At 33.4% G+C, this 15251-nt stretch overlaps 1 protein-coding gene across 1 annotated transcript; it reads left to right on the top strand.

Annotated features, from left to right (window-relative positions):
• Positions 1–80: 80 nt before the first annotated feature.
• On the top strand, positions 81–14927 carry LOC134725179 (PHD finger-like domain-containing protein 5A). The gene is made up of 4 exons (XM_063588791.1): positions 81–165; positions 12727–12750; positions 13448–13614; positions 14755–14927. Exons 1-4 carry the CDS (start codon positions 114–116, stop codon positions 14842–14844), a joined length of 333 nt encoding a protein of 110 aa, XP_063444861.1. The 5' UTR covers positions 81–113; the 3' UTR covers positions 14845–14927.
• Positions 14928–15251: the final 324 nt, after the last annotated feature.

Genomic DNA, 15251 nt, shown 5'->3' with positions numbered 1-15251 from the left:
TTTATTGGTTTAATTGTTTATATTGATACCAGCCTATTGATACAGCATATAGACAATTATATAAAAATTCGTTTTTGCTAAGAATTTGCAAAATTGGAGAACGATTTTAGACGATGGCAAAACATCACCCAGATTTAATTTTCTGCAGAAAACAGCCAGGGGTTGGTCAGTATTACCTTCTTGTTATTCAGGTTTGGGATGGGGTGATCCTTTGTAATGTAGTATTATCCTGAATGTGGATGAACTAATGAAAATAGTCAATTCGGCACATGGGGTAAATTATATGCAAACCACTCAAAATTTAAGAATTTTTAAATTCAAATCACTGTACCCTCTTTATGATATATAGCACATATTTTTGCGTATAGTGGGTAAGATTTCGTACAATGGCATGAAGTAAAATAACAGACGTCTTGCTAGTTTGATAATGTAATGAAAGCTAAAGGAAGTACGTCAACTATAGTGACGTTACAATCGAGCGGCGCGCTTTACTATACATGTAGTAAGCAGACTTTACAACATACTCGGGCCGCGCAAAAGATGAAATTAAAAATATTAAAAACTACAATATAAATAAATTGACACTTGAAAAATTACTGAAAACTCTGAAGTCTCTAATAGGAGTTAATGTCTATATATGAAAACTAAACTTGAATTTAATTTACAGTCATTGATTATGAATTATTTCCTTTTGTCCATTTCTTAAGTTTCTCTATGGCAACACTTTTCGCTTTACGGCTTAAGTTTCTAGACGTAGAAGGATTGTTGAGATCACAATTATTGTCTATAGTAAAGTCTCTATTTTCTGACACTTCGAGAGGATAAAGTTTTGTTATTGGACGTGAAGTGAGTCCATGTTTTGTCCGTATAACAGCAGATCTCGTTTTCCCGTCACCTCCAATGTTCAGTTGATCAATAACGGCTAGATTCCACTTTGTCCTCGGTGATTCTTCGTACACTTGTACTACATCTCCAACTTTAATTGTTTGAATGTCCTTTCCAGTGTTTCGATGATATTCTCGAAGAGAGGTAAGATACTCGTGTTTCCATTTGCACCAAAACTGTTGAATAATTTGAGATTTCAACCGAGACAGTTTATTCACAGATTCATGAGTCATCTCAAGCGTCGAATGCTCAAAGTCTCTATTATCAGGGTATGGAAGTGTTGTGATCCGACGTCCGTAAAGTAAATGTGATGGCGTTAGCGGTTCATCTAAAGGATCTGACGATACGTAAGTTAGTGGACGGTCATTCATAATAGTTTCAACTTCAGTCACAATTGTCTTAAGAAGTTCTATATTGATAAGAGAACGTCCCAAAACCTTCTTAACACAATCTTTTGTAATCCCTATCAATCTTTCCCAAAAGCCACCGTACCACGGTGCGCGTTTTGGTATAAATGTCCATGTTGTACCATAGTTGTTCAACGTTTCTGTAAGTGACGCTGATCGTGTGAGATTCTCTATATGCTTAGCGGCTGCAATGTAGGTAGTAGCATTGTCGGATATCATCGTTTTCGGTAACGATTTTCTACTAACGAATCTTCTAAATGCTAGGATAAATGTTTCTTCTGTTAAATTGTCCACCACTTCTAAATGCACAGCGCGAGTGCTGGCACATGTAAATAAACATATATAAGCCTTGCTTGTAGTTCCATCGTTGTTTTTCACTGTCAGAGCTCCCGTAAAATCAACTCCCGTTACTGTGAACGGCGGTGCTTCTCGTAGTCTGTCCTTCGGTAAAGGCGGCGGATCTGGGGCTGTATACGGTCGGCCTTTAACTTTTTTACAGGTCACACATTTGCGTAAGATACTGTTCGCAACTTGTCGTATAGTCGGTATCCAATATGTCTGACGGATTAGTGTGACGGTACTTGACAGTCCTGAGTGTAAATGCAGGGCTTTCCATTGAAATTGAAGTAGAAGGCTCAATTAAAATTATAGGCGGCTGTAACATGCGTTCGGCGAAGCCGGACGCCCACCAAGCTGTAAGCTTGGTGCCTTACGGCAGGGGGTCTGGGGGCCGCTCAAGGCCCCCAGAAGCTCTGGCATAAATAGAGCAAAATCCTGCATTCTCGCAATCTCCTGGCACCTAATTTCATCTTTCAAATGACCATTTTTTATGTATGAAATTAAAGAAAGAAAAAAAAAAACTCGAAGAAATTTCATTTTTTTTTATGTTAGTTTTTTTTTTTCATTACCTTATGCTTAAAATTCATTTACTTTTAAAGGAGTTTTATTTAAATAATCATCCGGTTTATTAAAAATCTTGATAAATTTATTTTGCATAACTACGTGGATTTGTAAACAAATTACCCCCTTTTCTCTCTAAAGACTGTTACGCGTATTTAAATCATACAATTATTTCTCAAGCATTGACAGAAAATTGATATATCCTCTGATTTTCTCTTTTTTTTTTTTGTAAACTGTTCAATAAGTCGGATACATTAATCATTTGGAAATGTTATTTATTTGAGGTCGAGTCGACAATATTCTACTTTCGTTTTTGACCTTGATTCTCTGAACACCACGTGGGCTTTGAAAATGAACTTCAAAAGATACTGTTTTCCAGATTCTGAACAATATGATCTACTACACTTTCTTTAATTTGACTAATATTATTCCCATAACATAAGATTGTCATCCTATCTGATTGTCTTCACGTTTAATCAAGCCAAAAAAAGCCAACGAGTTAATGACCATCGGAACGTCTCTATTGTTATCATTCAAAGACCACCGGAACGTCTCTCTTGTTATCTTTGAAAAGAAACGATGCATTCTGACTTTAAATAGACAACCAATCAGTGACCTGAATTCATGTGAACTATATTTAGCCCAAGGTAAACACTGACTTTTCATCCTTGTTTATCGTGACCGCGACTTTGCGACAATACGTCTCTCGGCTGCCTGTAAACATTTGAAAAAGATATTTTTTTTTCTCTTTGAATTTATATTTTTGTCAGTGAAGTAGCCGGCACTTGAAGCCACCGTAAGCGGCGGATTTCCGCCGGCTACCGGCTTCAATGGAAAGCCCTGTAAATGTGAAATGTGAGCATCCATTATAACGAGTCTGGTTAATCTATCTTTTGCAGGTAGCAGTATAGGAAATTTAGTAGATTCATCCAATGGCGCGTTATGAATACGTCCTTCACAACGAATCAAGTTGTCCTTATCCAAATAAAGTTTCAGTTGTTTAACTAAGTTGTGTGTCTTTGTTTCTCCATTTTGTAAGCTTAGCTTTACGTCCAAAAAGTGTCTTCGTTGTACTTCTTGTATCAAAGTATACGTTGCATTCTGTAATTCTTGCGTATTAAGATTTCCAGTACGTTTTTCACTCGATCTACAGTTAAATATAAATCTTTCAACGTAGGCTATGACTCTCAAAAGTTTCTTGAAAGAATTAAACCTGTCAATGTCAATTATGGTATTTTCCTGCGTTACACTGTGTGTACTCAGTATTTGTGTCGTATCAACTGTAACTTCTTGTTGAGCACTTGCTGGCATAATTTGCGTTTCATTTATTTTCCATTCAGGCCATTTATTCTCGTTCGTTAACCAATCAGGGCCGTTCATCCATAACATGTTGTCTCTAAACTTTTGAGTTGTTATTCCTCTTGATAGTAAATCGGCCGGATTGGATTCACTTGGACAGTATTTCCATGTAAACTTTTCAGTCAGTTCTTTGATTTCTTTCACTCTGTTAGCGACAAATTGTTTTAATGTCTTCTTCGAACTCAGCCAGCTCAAGACAATTTGGCTATCGCTCCATAATATTACACGATTAACATTAATATGAAACAAAATATGAGATAAAAGTCGACTTCCAATTACTGCTGCCATTAGTTCTAGTCTTGGAATTGTTAGCTGTTTTAACGGTGCTACTCGATTTCTTGACATTAAGAGTGAACTTTTTCCTTCTGAAACTAGGTATGCACAAGCTCCGTAAGCTTTCATGCTAGCATCCATGAATACATGTATCACATTGTCGCTATTAGAATCCGAACAATTTGTGAAGTAGTGACGATGTATAACGGTCTTTGTTGCTTCATTAATATCTTTTCTTATGTCAATCCATTCTGTTCTCATATGATCAGGCAATGGCTCGTCCCATTTCATGTTTTCACCCCAAAGTGATTGCATAAACATTTTACCTCGTACGGTAACTGGACTGATGATCCCGAGTGGATCATAAATCTTGGACGATTCTCTAAGTACTTCGCGTTTCGTGATGAGGTCTATTTCCGTGTCTAGAATATTTTCAGCATACTTTAGTGTATCTTGATCTGTATTCCAACGCAAGCCTAATACTTTTACTACCTGTTCTGTGTCGATAACTTTTTCAGATTCTGCAAGTTGTTGTAATAGTTTGTTATTTGATGCCCATGCGCGTAAATTGAATCCACCATCTGTAAATAACTTGCGAACAACTTTGAAATATTGTGACAATTCATCTTCGGAATTAAAACTAGAAACAATATTATCTACGTATAAATCTCTCATTAAATTGTCAGTAAATTCTGTCTGGTGGTTGTTGATGTGTTTTGATAAAACAGCATTTAATATAAATGGTGAACAGGTGGCTCCAAATAATACAGATTTAAACCTATAAGTCGTGATACAACTGCTTGGGTCTGTTGGATTGCTTAACCAGAAAAACCTGGTGACGTCCCGATCTTCAATATCTAGTCCAACGTTGAGAAATGCCTTTTCTATATCTGTACATACGGCGTATTTATTCATGCGGAATCTTAAAAGTATTGCGGTTACATTATTCAACTTCGGAGGTACGTTAAGTAAGCAATCATTTAAGCTGGCGGTGTCCGGTGTTTGTCTACAACTACAGTCATACACGATCCTGATAGGTGTAGTTGCGGAATCTTTCTTTACTGCGTGATGCGGGATATAATGTAACTTGGTATTTGGTTTAACTAAATCTTCCTCGACTTTCTCTATAAACCCTCGCTTTTCCTGTTCTTCGATGATTTCTCCATACTTTTGTAACAATTGCGGTTCTTTACTAAGACGTCTTATTACATTTTCAGTCCTACGAAAGGCGACTGTTTTGTTTGACGGTAATGGCGAGTGGTTGGTTTTCCAAGGTAGCTTGGCGACATACTTGTTGTCAAGAAATGACACTGATGAGTTTTCATAAATCGTTTGAAATTCTTCTAGCTCTGTATTTGTGTTACTGTCTTCTATACCAAGGGACTCGATTTCCCAAAACTTTGTTAAATTACATTCCTCTGATTTATGAGACACGATAACGTTCAATATTGAACTTCTGTTTGATTCTCTAATACTTGTCGTTGGTCCAGAAAGTAAATATCCTAATTTAGACTCGACGGCAGTCGGTCCATTACCTCTTATGATTTTATCTCCTACTATACTCCAATAATAATCTGCTCCAATAAGTAAATTAATATCAAACATGTCATCTTCGGCAATTGGGTGTGCTAATTTCAAGCCATGCAAATGTCTCATATTAACTACTGATTTCATGTGCGTTTGTATCGGTAATGCTATTTCAGGAATGATAAGTACCTCGAGCGGTATGTTTTCTACATCGTCAGTTTGTAAGTAAATCGTTGCCGATTGCATATGCCTAACTTGTCTGTTTTGCTCTCCGAATCCAGAAAGATGAACTATTTCGGTCCCGTTTATACCTAAATCTAGTTTTCTGGCGAGTGATTCTGTGATGAATGATCTCTGTGCTCCTTCGTCTAGTAAAATATTAGCATCCGTTGACTGTGTTCCTGAGCTCACGCAAGCGACAGCGGTTTTCAATATAACATTTGATGTTTTATGTGGTGCGAGGGAGGAGTGTAATACGGTTTTACCATTATCTTCGTTTACTTGTTCATGTGATTCGTTCATACTGTTATTCTTGTTACATATACTTGTATGATGACGTTTGTTGCATTTTTTACACGTGCTTGTAGATTTGCATTCAGCTAATTTGTGACGACCGAGACAGTTAAAACATAGCCTCTCTCTCTTAATTACAGCTGTGCGTGCATCAACGGTTGTGATTTTTGTGCAATTAATGGCTATATGCCCATTTTCATGGCAAAAAATGCAAGACTTAATGAAAGGTTTTTTATCCGAAACTGACTTTTCGGGTTTTCCGAATGTTGAGTTTGAACGTGACTTCATACTAGTTAAAAATGTAGCGGTAGCGAGTGGTCTTTCTACTTTATCCGGTAATTTTCCGGCTTCCATAATATTTAGTTCGTCGAGAAGCGCTTTGCGTAAATCATGTAGTGTCCAGTTTGTGGATCTGTGTTCTCGTGCTAAATGTTGACGTATCTCTGCGGGTAATTTATTCAGAATAACAGGAACTAGTAATGATCCGTACGTATCGTCTGTCTGTCCGAGTGACTCGAGACCTCTTACATAAGTTTCTGTCTTATCATAGTAACTACGGAGGCTAGTAATTGTATTAATTGGAGCCTGTAAATCAAGTAAGGCCTGCATGTAGGTTTGGACTATTTTATGAGTTTGCCCGTATCTTTCCTGGAGTAATGAAATTGCTTTGTCGTAATTTGTGTTTGTCATGGAAAATCCTGCTATAGTTTGTAACGCTTCGCTTTGTAGAAGGGACTTTAAGTAGTTGAATTTTTGTGCATCACTCAGTGTAGGATTTGTGTGGATCGCGGTTTCATAGGAGTCCCAAAATGATTGCCAGTCTAGTATATCTCCGGTAAATATAGGCAAGTTTAACTTCGGAAGCTTGTGATACTCGCTGTTTGTGCTAGACGATGAGCGTGAATTTGAGCTATGTGTATATTGTTGGTTTGCTGATGTTGAAGGTTGACTAATAAATGTAGATGGAACTGATTGGGTATTCGGTATAAAATTATCGGCATGAGGGTTCAAATTCAATGAAATTGATTCATTTGCGGGTAAACTCTGATTTTGAACTGACTTTGCTAATTTTGTAATTTGCCGTAATTTATATTCTAAATTGTACATGTACTCATCTGAGTCCTGTATTTCCACTGCTTCATCTTCATCCGAAGTTTGCTCCAATATCTTTTCGTTGATATTTTCTAAAATTCTTTTCTTCTGTGTGACTGCTTCTAATAGCGTTGAAATTTCTTCGTAATCCGCTTCGGAACTTTGTTGAATGTCTTCGAATTTCCTCAGGAGTTTGGTAACTGCTCCTTTATGTCCCGCTCGGACGGCTTTCATCTTCGCTTCCATTATTTCATCTGGTCTCGGCACCAATTTTGCGTATAGTGGGTAAGATTTCGTACAATGGCATGAAGTAAAATAACAGACGTCTTGCTAGTTTGATAATGTAATGAAAGCTAAAGGAAGTACGTCAACTATAGTGACGTTACAATCGAGCGGCGCGCTTTACTATACATGTAGTAAGCAGACTTTACAACACATATTCTTATCAATTAATACCTTTTTCTTGTCAAAATTTTAACTGTGCATCCAAAAGTGGCAAAACAATCAACTTATTGATGGTGGCCGCGTATTGGTAGAAGCAGAGACATATAATACAAGAGATTGGCAACTCGCCGAAATCCCGTGATTTCACTCGGCCAGATTTAAATCTCGCGAGATTTCTGTGGTCAATAGAGTCTTTATCAAAGTATTAAAGGTACTCGAAGAAATGGTAAAGTTGAATTAACTGTTTCAGTGTTAAATTTAACATAATTAATTGAATAATTTTAGTTCATACGTAATTATGTATTTAATGTCATTTTAATTTTGATTATTTGTATTATTGAAAAAGAGACATTATTTGATATTGTATTAAAAATACGATTTTAAATAATTAATACGTAATAAATTGTATGTCTTGTATCAGAGTTAATTTTATTTGAATGTTTCATAATGGGTTTCTATTAAATATACACCTGTCTCGGAGACATAATGTCACTGCAGTGTGACATGTATATTCGGCTTGAATTATCCGATGGTCAGGTAAATCACAACCTGTTAAAATTAGTTTTATTTGACACCTGGTACACACGAAGTAGTTACACCACAGGTGTACACACTTCTTCCGAAAATATTATTTACAAATTATAAAATTAAATAATGTGAAGAAAAAAAAACTTAATTTGTTTGATAAATATCGTTTATCATGATCAACTTTGTCTTATATTTATAATTTGTATAGATCATTAAAAAATAATTACTTTCTGGGTTCATTATTAATTTGGCTTGTATTGGGTTGATTTTTTATGATTGTCTGTAAATTGTTTTCTAATTGTGTTTTTCGAAATATTATGAGCTTGCATTCAGTTGTTTTTATGATTGTCGGTAAATTTATGGTTTCTCCTTTTCACGGATTGTGTATTTAGTTAGGACTTACATTTAATGATCATTTAATAGAAAATTGCAATATAAGTCTCACTTTTGACCTCGAATATAAAGGGATTAACCATATTGTAAGCGTAATGTACATGTTTCCCTTCTTTCTTTTTTTTTACTTTTAGACTAGTTAAAATCTCCTTTTATTTTTGAAACAGACATGGACATGTGTGAATAGTTAAACAACATTTTGACTTGATTGTTAGTTAAAACCCTTTTTTTTTACATTATACAAACTGCACGAAAATGTGTCTTCCTTTGTTGTTGATCAGGCTGATTTAATTGATGCTTGCTTAACGTCCAGTGGCAAATATTTCGTTTTTGTTTGTTGTTGATCAGGTTGATTTAATTGATGGTTGTTAACGTCCAGTGGCAAATATTTCAGATTTTTTTTTACATATTGATGTGCGAGTGTGTGACATTCGTTTTTTTCTGTACAGTATACGCAATATAATGTCTAACTCTCCACAAGAAACCAAATGATACAGACATCAACATTTTAAGGTGACCAAAAGGCTCTAAGCAATGCGTAAAATTCATATTGCACTGTCAACTATACAAAGTCTATTTAAGAAAAAGGTTTAACACATCAAACAAGAAAACTCACTGTCTTATTTATTAACAAAATAATAAGAAAAAAAATCCAAATATGATATTTACAGCAACACACCAGTGAATTACAGGCTCCTTACTTTGGGAAAGCAAATACATAATAAAGGCATGATAATAGATTTAACCATAATCACAAGCCGTACAATTTTATGTTCTTGTTTGTTGTTTTTTCCCCACAGTATTCATATTAATAAAACATATAAACCAATTAATGTGGTGTGGCGTTTGAATAAACCAAATTACATCTGTAAAAAAAACACATACATACGTCCCAGTATTCTGAAATGAAAAGGACCAGTCAGACTGAGAATCAGAACATGTACATGTATTTATGTATACAATATATCTAGAATATCACTACACATTATTCCATCCTTTTTCAATAACTAAACCAAAATGTGAGAGAACAAAAACAATTCCAGGTATAAATTATATTTTTATTATCCATCATTTATTCATAATGTTACTGTCAATGATAACTGAGAGTTTTATGATCATTTCCCTGCAACTGATCTGGTACAGTTTAACTATGCAAATTTCGGTATCTGTACAGCTTAGGATATATACATGTATCAGTGATGGTAACTTGTAATAAATTGCATACAGTGAAAGGGAGATGGCAAGCTTCTTCATCTTTATTGTGTGTCTCATTCACTGCAAATATCTCAATTTCTTGTGCAATCAGTTGCTCTGTGCCTTTCACTGGTGCTAAAAAAAGAAACAGCATGACAATCAAATTTAAGCGTTCATATTTTTTCATTCTCTTTCCATCTTCAGTGTGGATTGAAACAGGAACAGATGTCTCCTCCATACTGGTACCAACAGCTGTTCATGGTCAAGGATTACTCTCTTTTTAACTCCATTTGTTAATTTCTACATCTTTTCCTCTTTGGCATTCTAAATTAAAAAAAAAAGATAGAGTTGAATAGACTATTTGTCTTACTTGTAAACTTTACTTCCTACATGCATGTCATACAACATTCTGCCGGTTTTTATTATGCTAAATAAAAGACATATATTGTATTATATGTCTCTGGCTAAATCTATTTTAAATTTCATTTTGTCATGTATAGACCTTTCAAGCTTGCTATAGGTACACATTTTTGATAATGATATGTTTGTTAAGTGTTAAACGTGGTACCGTGAACATACAATGTAAGTTGCTGACATCAACGTTAACTTTATTTAGTCTCTGCTTCTACATATTTTGTAGGTCTCATGAGGGTCTAGAAGGGGTTTACAAAAGCATAACTGACTGAAAGTCACAGGACATAAAGTCACAAATTTAGTAGAACAGAAAGTCACAAGACAAAAAAATCCCAAATAATCTTTTGATTATTGTGTGTATATACATGTATAAGAGAAATATCTTTAAAACATATATTCATATTAAAGTTACGAAATGTGTTATTATATTTGAAAAATGAAGATTTATTAAATTTTGATAATACAAAAGAAAGACTTATTGGCACCATGAAGCCATTTAAGTGCCAAACCAGTTTGACATTTTCTTTTTGGAACAATTATTTGATCATCTTTGATATGTTGTGATAATTTTTGTATACAAAGTTGGTTTGTATACAATAGTTCAAGAATAGAAATAAGTGTTTTTGTTCAAGGAAAATAATCAGAAAAAAAGAATTGTGACTTTCTGGCACTGTCCTTCATTCATACAAAAGAGTATCGGAATAACTGCATATTTGAAATCAGAGAAGTAAGAACAAGAGGAAACATCTTATCAAAAAATCAAGATTGGAGAATGATGGGGTGCTAAAATAAATAAAGAATAGAGAATGATGGGGAAAATTTACAAAGAAAAGAGAAATAAATTGGGAATGTCTACATGTCCATTATAATACAAATATATGCCCCGCTGATCTTATTTTAACGAGAAAACATTTGGAATAAATACAGGCTCATTAAAATGCATATTTATTATATAATTTCTAAGTTTTATTGAAAAAGGTAAGTCCCGCATAGCCGGGTTTGGGTATCAATGTGAACAAAATAAATCACCTTTGATGGTATTTTATGAAAACACTATTTAATCAAAGTATACGAAAATAGTATCATTTTAACAAGATAACAATCGGGAAAAGAATTACACTATGGAATTGCATGTATAATCTTAATTTTCGAAGTTTTATGAAAAAAGGTAGTTCTCGCATAGCTGGATTTGAGTATTAATGTGAAAACTAAATAAATCACCTTTGATGGTATTTTATGAAAACACTATTTGATCAAAATAAACGAAAATAGTATCATTTTCACGGGATAACAATCGGGAGTAGAATAACACTATAAAATTGCATATATTATCGTAAATGTCTAAATTTTATGAAAATAAAATGGTGGGCCACACCGATTCTACAGCATTGAAAGAGGGGAAGCTGAATGGACCGAATTTAAATAGGTCTGCATTGGATTATTATCACCATCTCAGCACATTATAGTATAAACAAATCGGTGGAACTAGTTAGATGTATCTTTTGAATATACTTACATGCTTTAGCTGTGAAAGCAATTGACATAAACGAGAAAGCAAATCTGTAACCGTATCGTCTCTTTTTACAACAATGGCGGAATTTTCCCATCTCGATCCTCCTTCATCCCAGGTCACATCATAATCCCAAGCACTTCCGGTGGCCAAGTGATTTAATTGGCCGTTATATAGACTCTACTACGAGTTGCCAATCTCTTGTATTATATGTCTCTGGTAGAAGTAGTTCTAAGTAGAATAAGATTAAGGAGTTTAAACGTTTCATTCAAGGAACTCAACTCTTATATGGAAGGAGAAGAAGAATCGTAGTTCTATTTAAAAAAAAAAATTTGGCTCTATCCGTTAGAGCGCCGTCTTAGGATCCCAAGATGTGAGGGTTCAAATTTCACTGGAACAATCTATAGATTTTCACAATAAAACTATGACATTTAAATTAAAACAAAAAAACAAAACATGTCTATTATGTAGGTCTCATCGGGGTCTAAAGCTTGACACTGGATTGCTGATTTTTTTTGTAACCATTACTCGTGAAAGTTAAATTATGTTGCAGTGAAAAACGGGAAATTACAAAAAAAAATAGAATTGCTAATGTACCTATACATGCTATAGTGTAAGCAGGATATGGGAATCTGACAATACAATAAGCAGGATCCAGGATCAGAACCCCCTATTGAAACCGCCTATTATTTAAGGTGGTACCTAATACTACAGGGAGATAACTCTGTAAAATGTTGTTGATGGAAATATTAAGCTTCTCAGTGATCAAAATTAGTGTCTGTCAACCTCCTACATATAACCAGTGTAATTTTTCTGATAAAATAGTTGGTTCAAATATTTTAATTTTTTTATATTTTTGTTAAAGGGTCAAAGTTAATACTTTGTGAAAATTTTATAAAAATTAATGAGCCAAATTATTTTAGTGAAAGTGTTGGGTACCACCTTAAAACAACCAGTAAACATGGTAAAAGAAAAATGAAAGATTCCAGAGGGACACAATTTCAAACTAGTTAGTCAAAATTAATCAGACAATGCCATGGTTAGAAATGTAAAGACCCAACAGGTCAGCATGTACCTCACAACATACATTTGTACATCATGAACATGAAGAAACTGGTTGCTCTGGATAGATAAACTGTTCCTGTCCCTATAATGGCATCATAATATTTATCAAATATTCAAATATTTGAAAAAATATTGCAAAAGTTGTTAAACTGATTATTTATTTTATGTTTACATGTACATGATGTATATATAATATATGGTTTATTTCATTTTCTATTACAGCCATTGGTAGATTGTGTGAAAAATGTAAGTTATTTAGTTTTGTATTAATATAATTTTTGTGTAGAATAAAATTATTTTGCTGACACGATTTCTTAATCTACATTTTGTAGTTTTTAAGCCAAATTAGATGAAATTTTACCCTACTCTTCTGTTTTTATCCTCTGTACGTACATATACAGTGTTTAAATCAATATTCATGTATTTTCATTTTCAGACAGAGACTATACTTCTTCAATTAAAAAAAAATGATTGAGGCGTTTATTCAGTTTCAAAGACATTTTATCTAATTTTATGAATTTTATTGGGAAAAAACAAACGAAAAACTTTTGTTGCAAAGAATTGAAAGAAAAACAATTGTTGTGAATATATAAATTATATATGTCAAACAGTTAACTAGGATCTTTTATATTAATAGAATATACATGTAGATGGAATTAGAAATCACCAAAATAAATTATTACAAAATTAGTTAGAAAATGGTAACTGCAAAAAATAGTGTCCAAGAATATAAATTGAAATTTTATTTCCCAAGTATTAGATATTGCCTAATTTGTCCATATTATTTATATGGTTTGATTTAAAAATGATTTTAAAACATGTATTGATATGCTCAGAGTTTTTCCCTGAAGTTCTATGGACCATCTTGATAATGAATTATATTTTACATTTTATATACAAGGTGAAGGAAAATGTATGATATGTGATTCCTTATTATTCTCAGGTGATGGCAAGTGTGTTATATGTGACTCCTATGTCAGACCATGTACACTGGTGAGGATTTGTGATGAGTGTAATTATGGCTCATATCAGGGAAGATGTGTAATATGTGGAGGTCCTGGAGTTTCTGATGCTTATTACTGCAAAGAATGTACAATTATGGAAAAAGATGTGAGTAGTGGAATTAAATACTGTCATCCTTTTTCATTTGATCTACCTGCACACATTTTTGGCCTTTAAAGTTTACAAAAGTCTTCTGCTTTTGATAAAATATTAAGAGGGCCAATTTTTAACTCCATTTGGCCTCAATCATTATTAAGGTATCTGTTATAATTTTAATCTATTCTTACATGATTTCCAAAACCAAAGTAGAATCAGGTGAGCGACACAGGCTATTGAGTAAACAAAAACACATTTGATTATTTTGAGATTTTCATTTTTAATATCAGTCACAACAGATAGATAGTGTGTTATCATTTCTATTAATGATTAAACATGATGAAATAGTCAAAGCTACAACAAATATGATCCTTTATATTTCAGAGGTAATGACTTTTGGAGAGTAGGTGGGACTAAATAAAGCATTAAGTTTCAATAATTTTTTCCTGAATGTCAGAAATGTTTGGTTGGCTTATCCACATTGCAAAAAAATTAAAAAAACATTTCAACTAATAGGCAACTTTTGCATTTCCATCAAAAACTTTTAGTGAACATCATTTGTGCGTTTAGGGGCTTCGTCACTTCCATTTCAATGTTGAGCGAGTGGTTGGAAAACTATAATTCTAAATTGTACAAATTATTCGCTAATTGAATTCTCAAAATTGACAATCAGCTCTGCTGTCATTAGGGAATTGTCATTAAGTACCTATGTATATATACAGAACAACCATTATTTCTAGTTCATCTTGCACAATGACGATCAATTAGACGCTCGATGAACAATAAAAATGCAGGGATCCAGGTGACCCCCTCTATCTGATATTTGATGTCATAAAGATGTGCATAATTGACAAGTTTTTTTCTGAAGACAGATGAACTCGGAAGTGTTCTTTTCATTTAAATTTTGTAAATTTTAAGATCTTAAGTAGGTAAAAAATGAAATTAGTCATAAACATTTTATACATTGACTTAATCCTTAATTAGATGTTCGGCTAATAATAGAGATATAAGGCTATCTTTCAATACAATTTGCATGTTCCCCTACTTCTTAATAGTGTTTTGGTCTGAGTGTGTGTCCTCGTATCCACTTAATTTGAACAATTTACAATTTTTTTGTCATTAATTGATAAAATTTGCTATTTTATTTTTCAGAGAGATGGATGTCCAAAGATTGTCAATTTAGGAAGTGCCAAGACAGACTTGTTTTATGAAAGAAAGAAATATGGATTCAAAAAACGATAGAAGAGAGAAACATTATGAACTACTTCATCATTCTGTACATATTCATGATTTTATTAGTAAAATGATAAAAACTGAAGAAATTTTTTTTTTTTAATTTTTAATGGAGATATGATTTTAATATATATATGCACATAAAGACATGTTTCTAGAAAAGCATTCATTAAGTACACCCATTACAAAAATTTTTAAAGGCAACAAATGAATAACTATTACAGCCTAGATAGAAAAATGTCAACTTTGCTTAGCACAAATTTAGTTTAGAACAATTGCAAAATTTTATGAACTGAAAAAATACTAGAAAAATGTTATTCATTTATTACAATCTTGCATCTACAACCCCATTAGAACTTTGATATACACATGATACATGAGCTTGCAATCAAACTCCCATTTGACCTTTGATATTA

The sequence above is a fragment of the Mytilus trossulus genome, chromosome 7 (assembly GCF_036588685.1).
Source record: "Mytilus trossulus isolate FHL-02 chromosome 7, PNRI_Mtr1.1.1.hap1, whole genome shotgun sequence".
NCBI lineage: Eukaryota > Metazoa > Mollusca > Bivalvia > Mytilida > Mytilidae > Mytilus > Mytilus trossulus.
This window is presented reverse-complemented; position numbering and strand designations above follow the sequence as displayed.

What these genes read in the sequence shown, in the direction of transcription:
- LOC134725179 (XM_063588791.1), top strand. Translation starts at nt 114, where the DNA reads ATGGCAAAACATCACCCAGATTTAATTTTCTGCAGAAAACAGCCAGGG. An exon ending in TGGTAGATTGTGTGAAAAAT is followed by an intron (nt 12,751 to 13,447) that starts GTAAGTTATTTA and finishes TATTATTCTCAG; the next exon opens with GTGATGGCAAGTGTGTTATA. An exon ending in GTACAATTATGGAAAAAGAT is followed by an intron (nt 13,615 to 14,754) that starts GTGAGTAGTGGA and finishes TTTATTTTTCAG; the next exon opens with AGAGATGGATGTCCAAAGAT.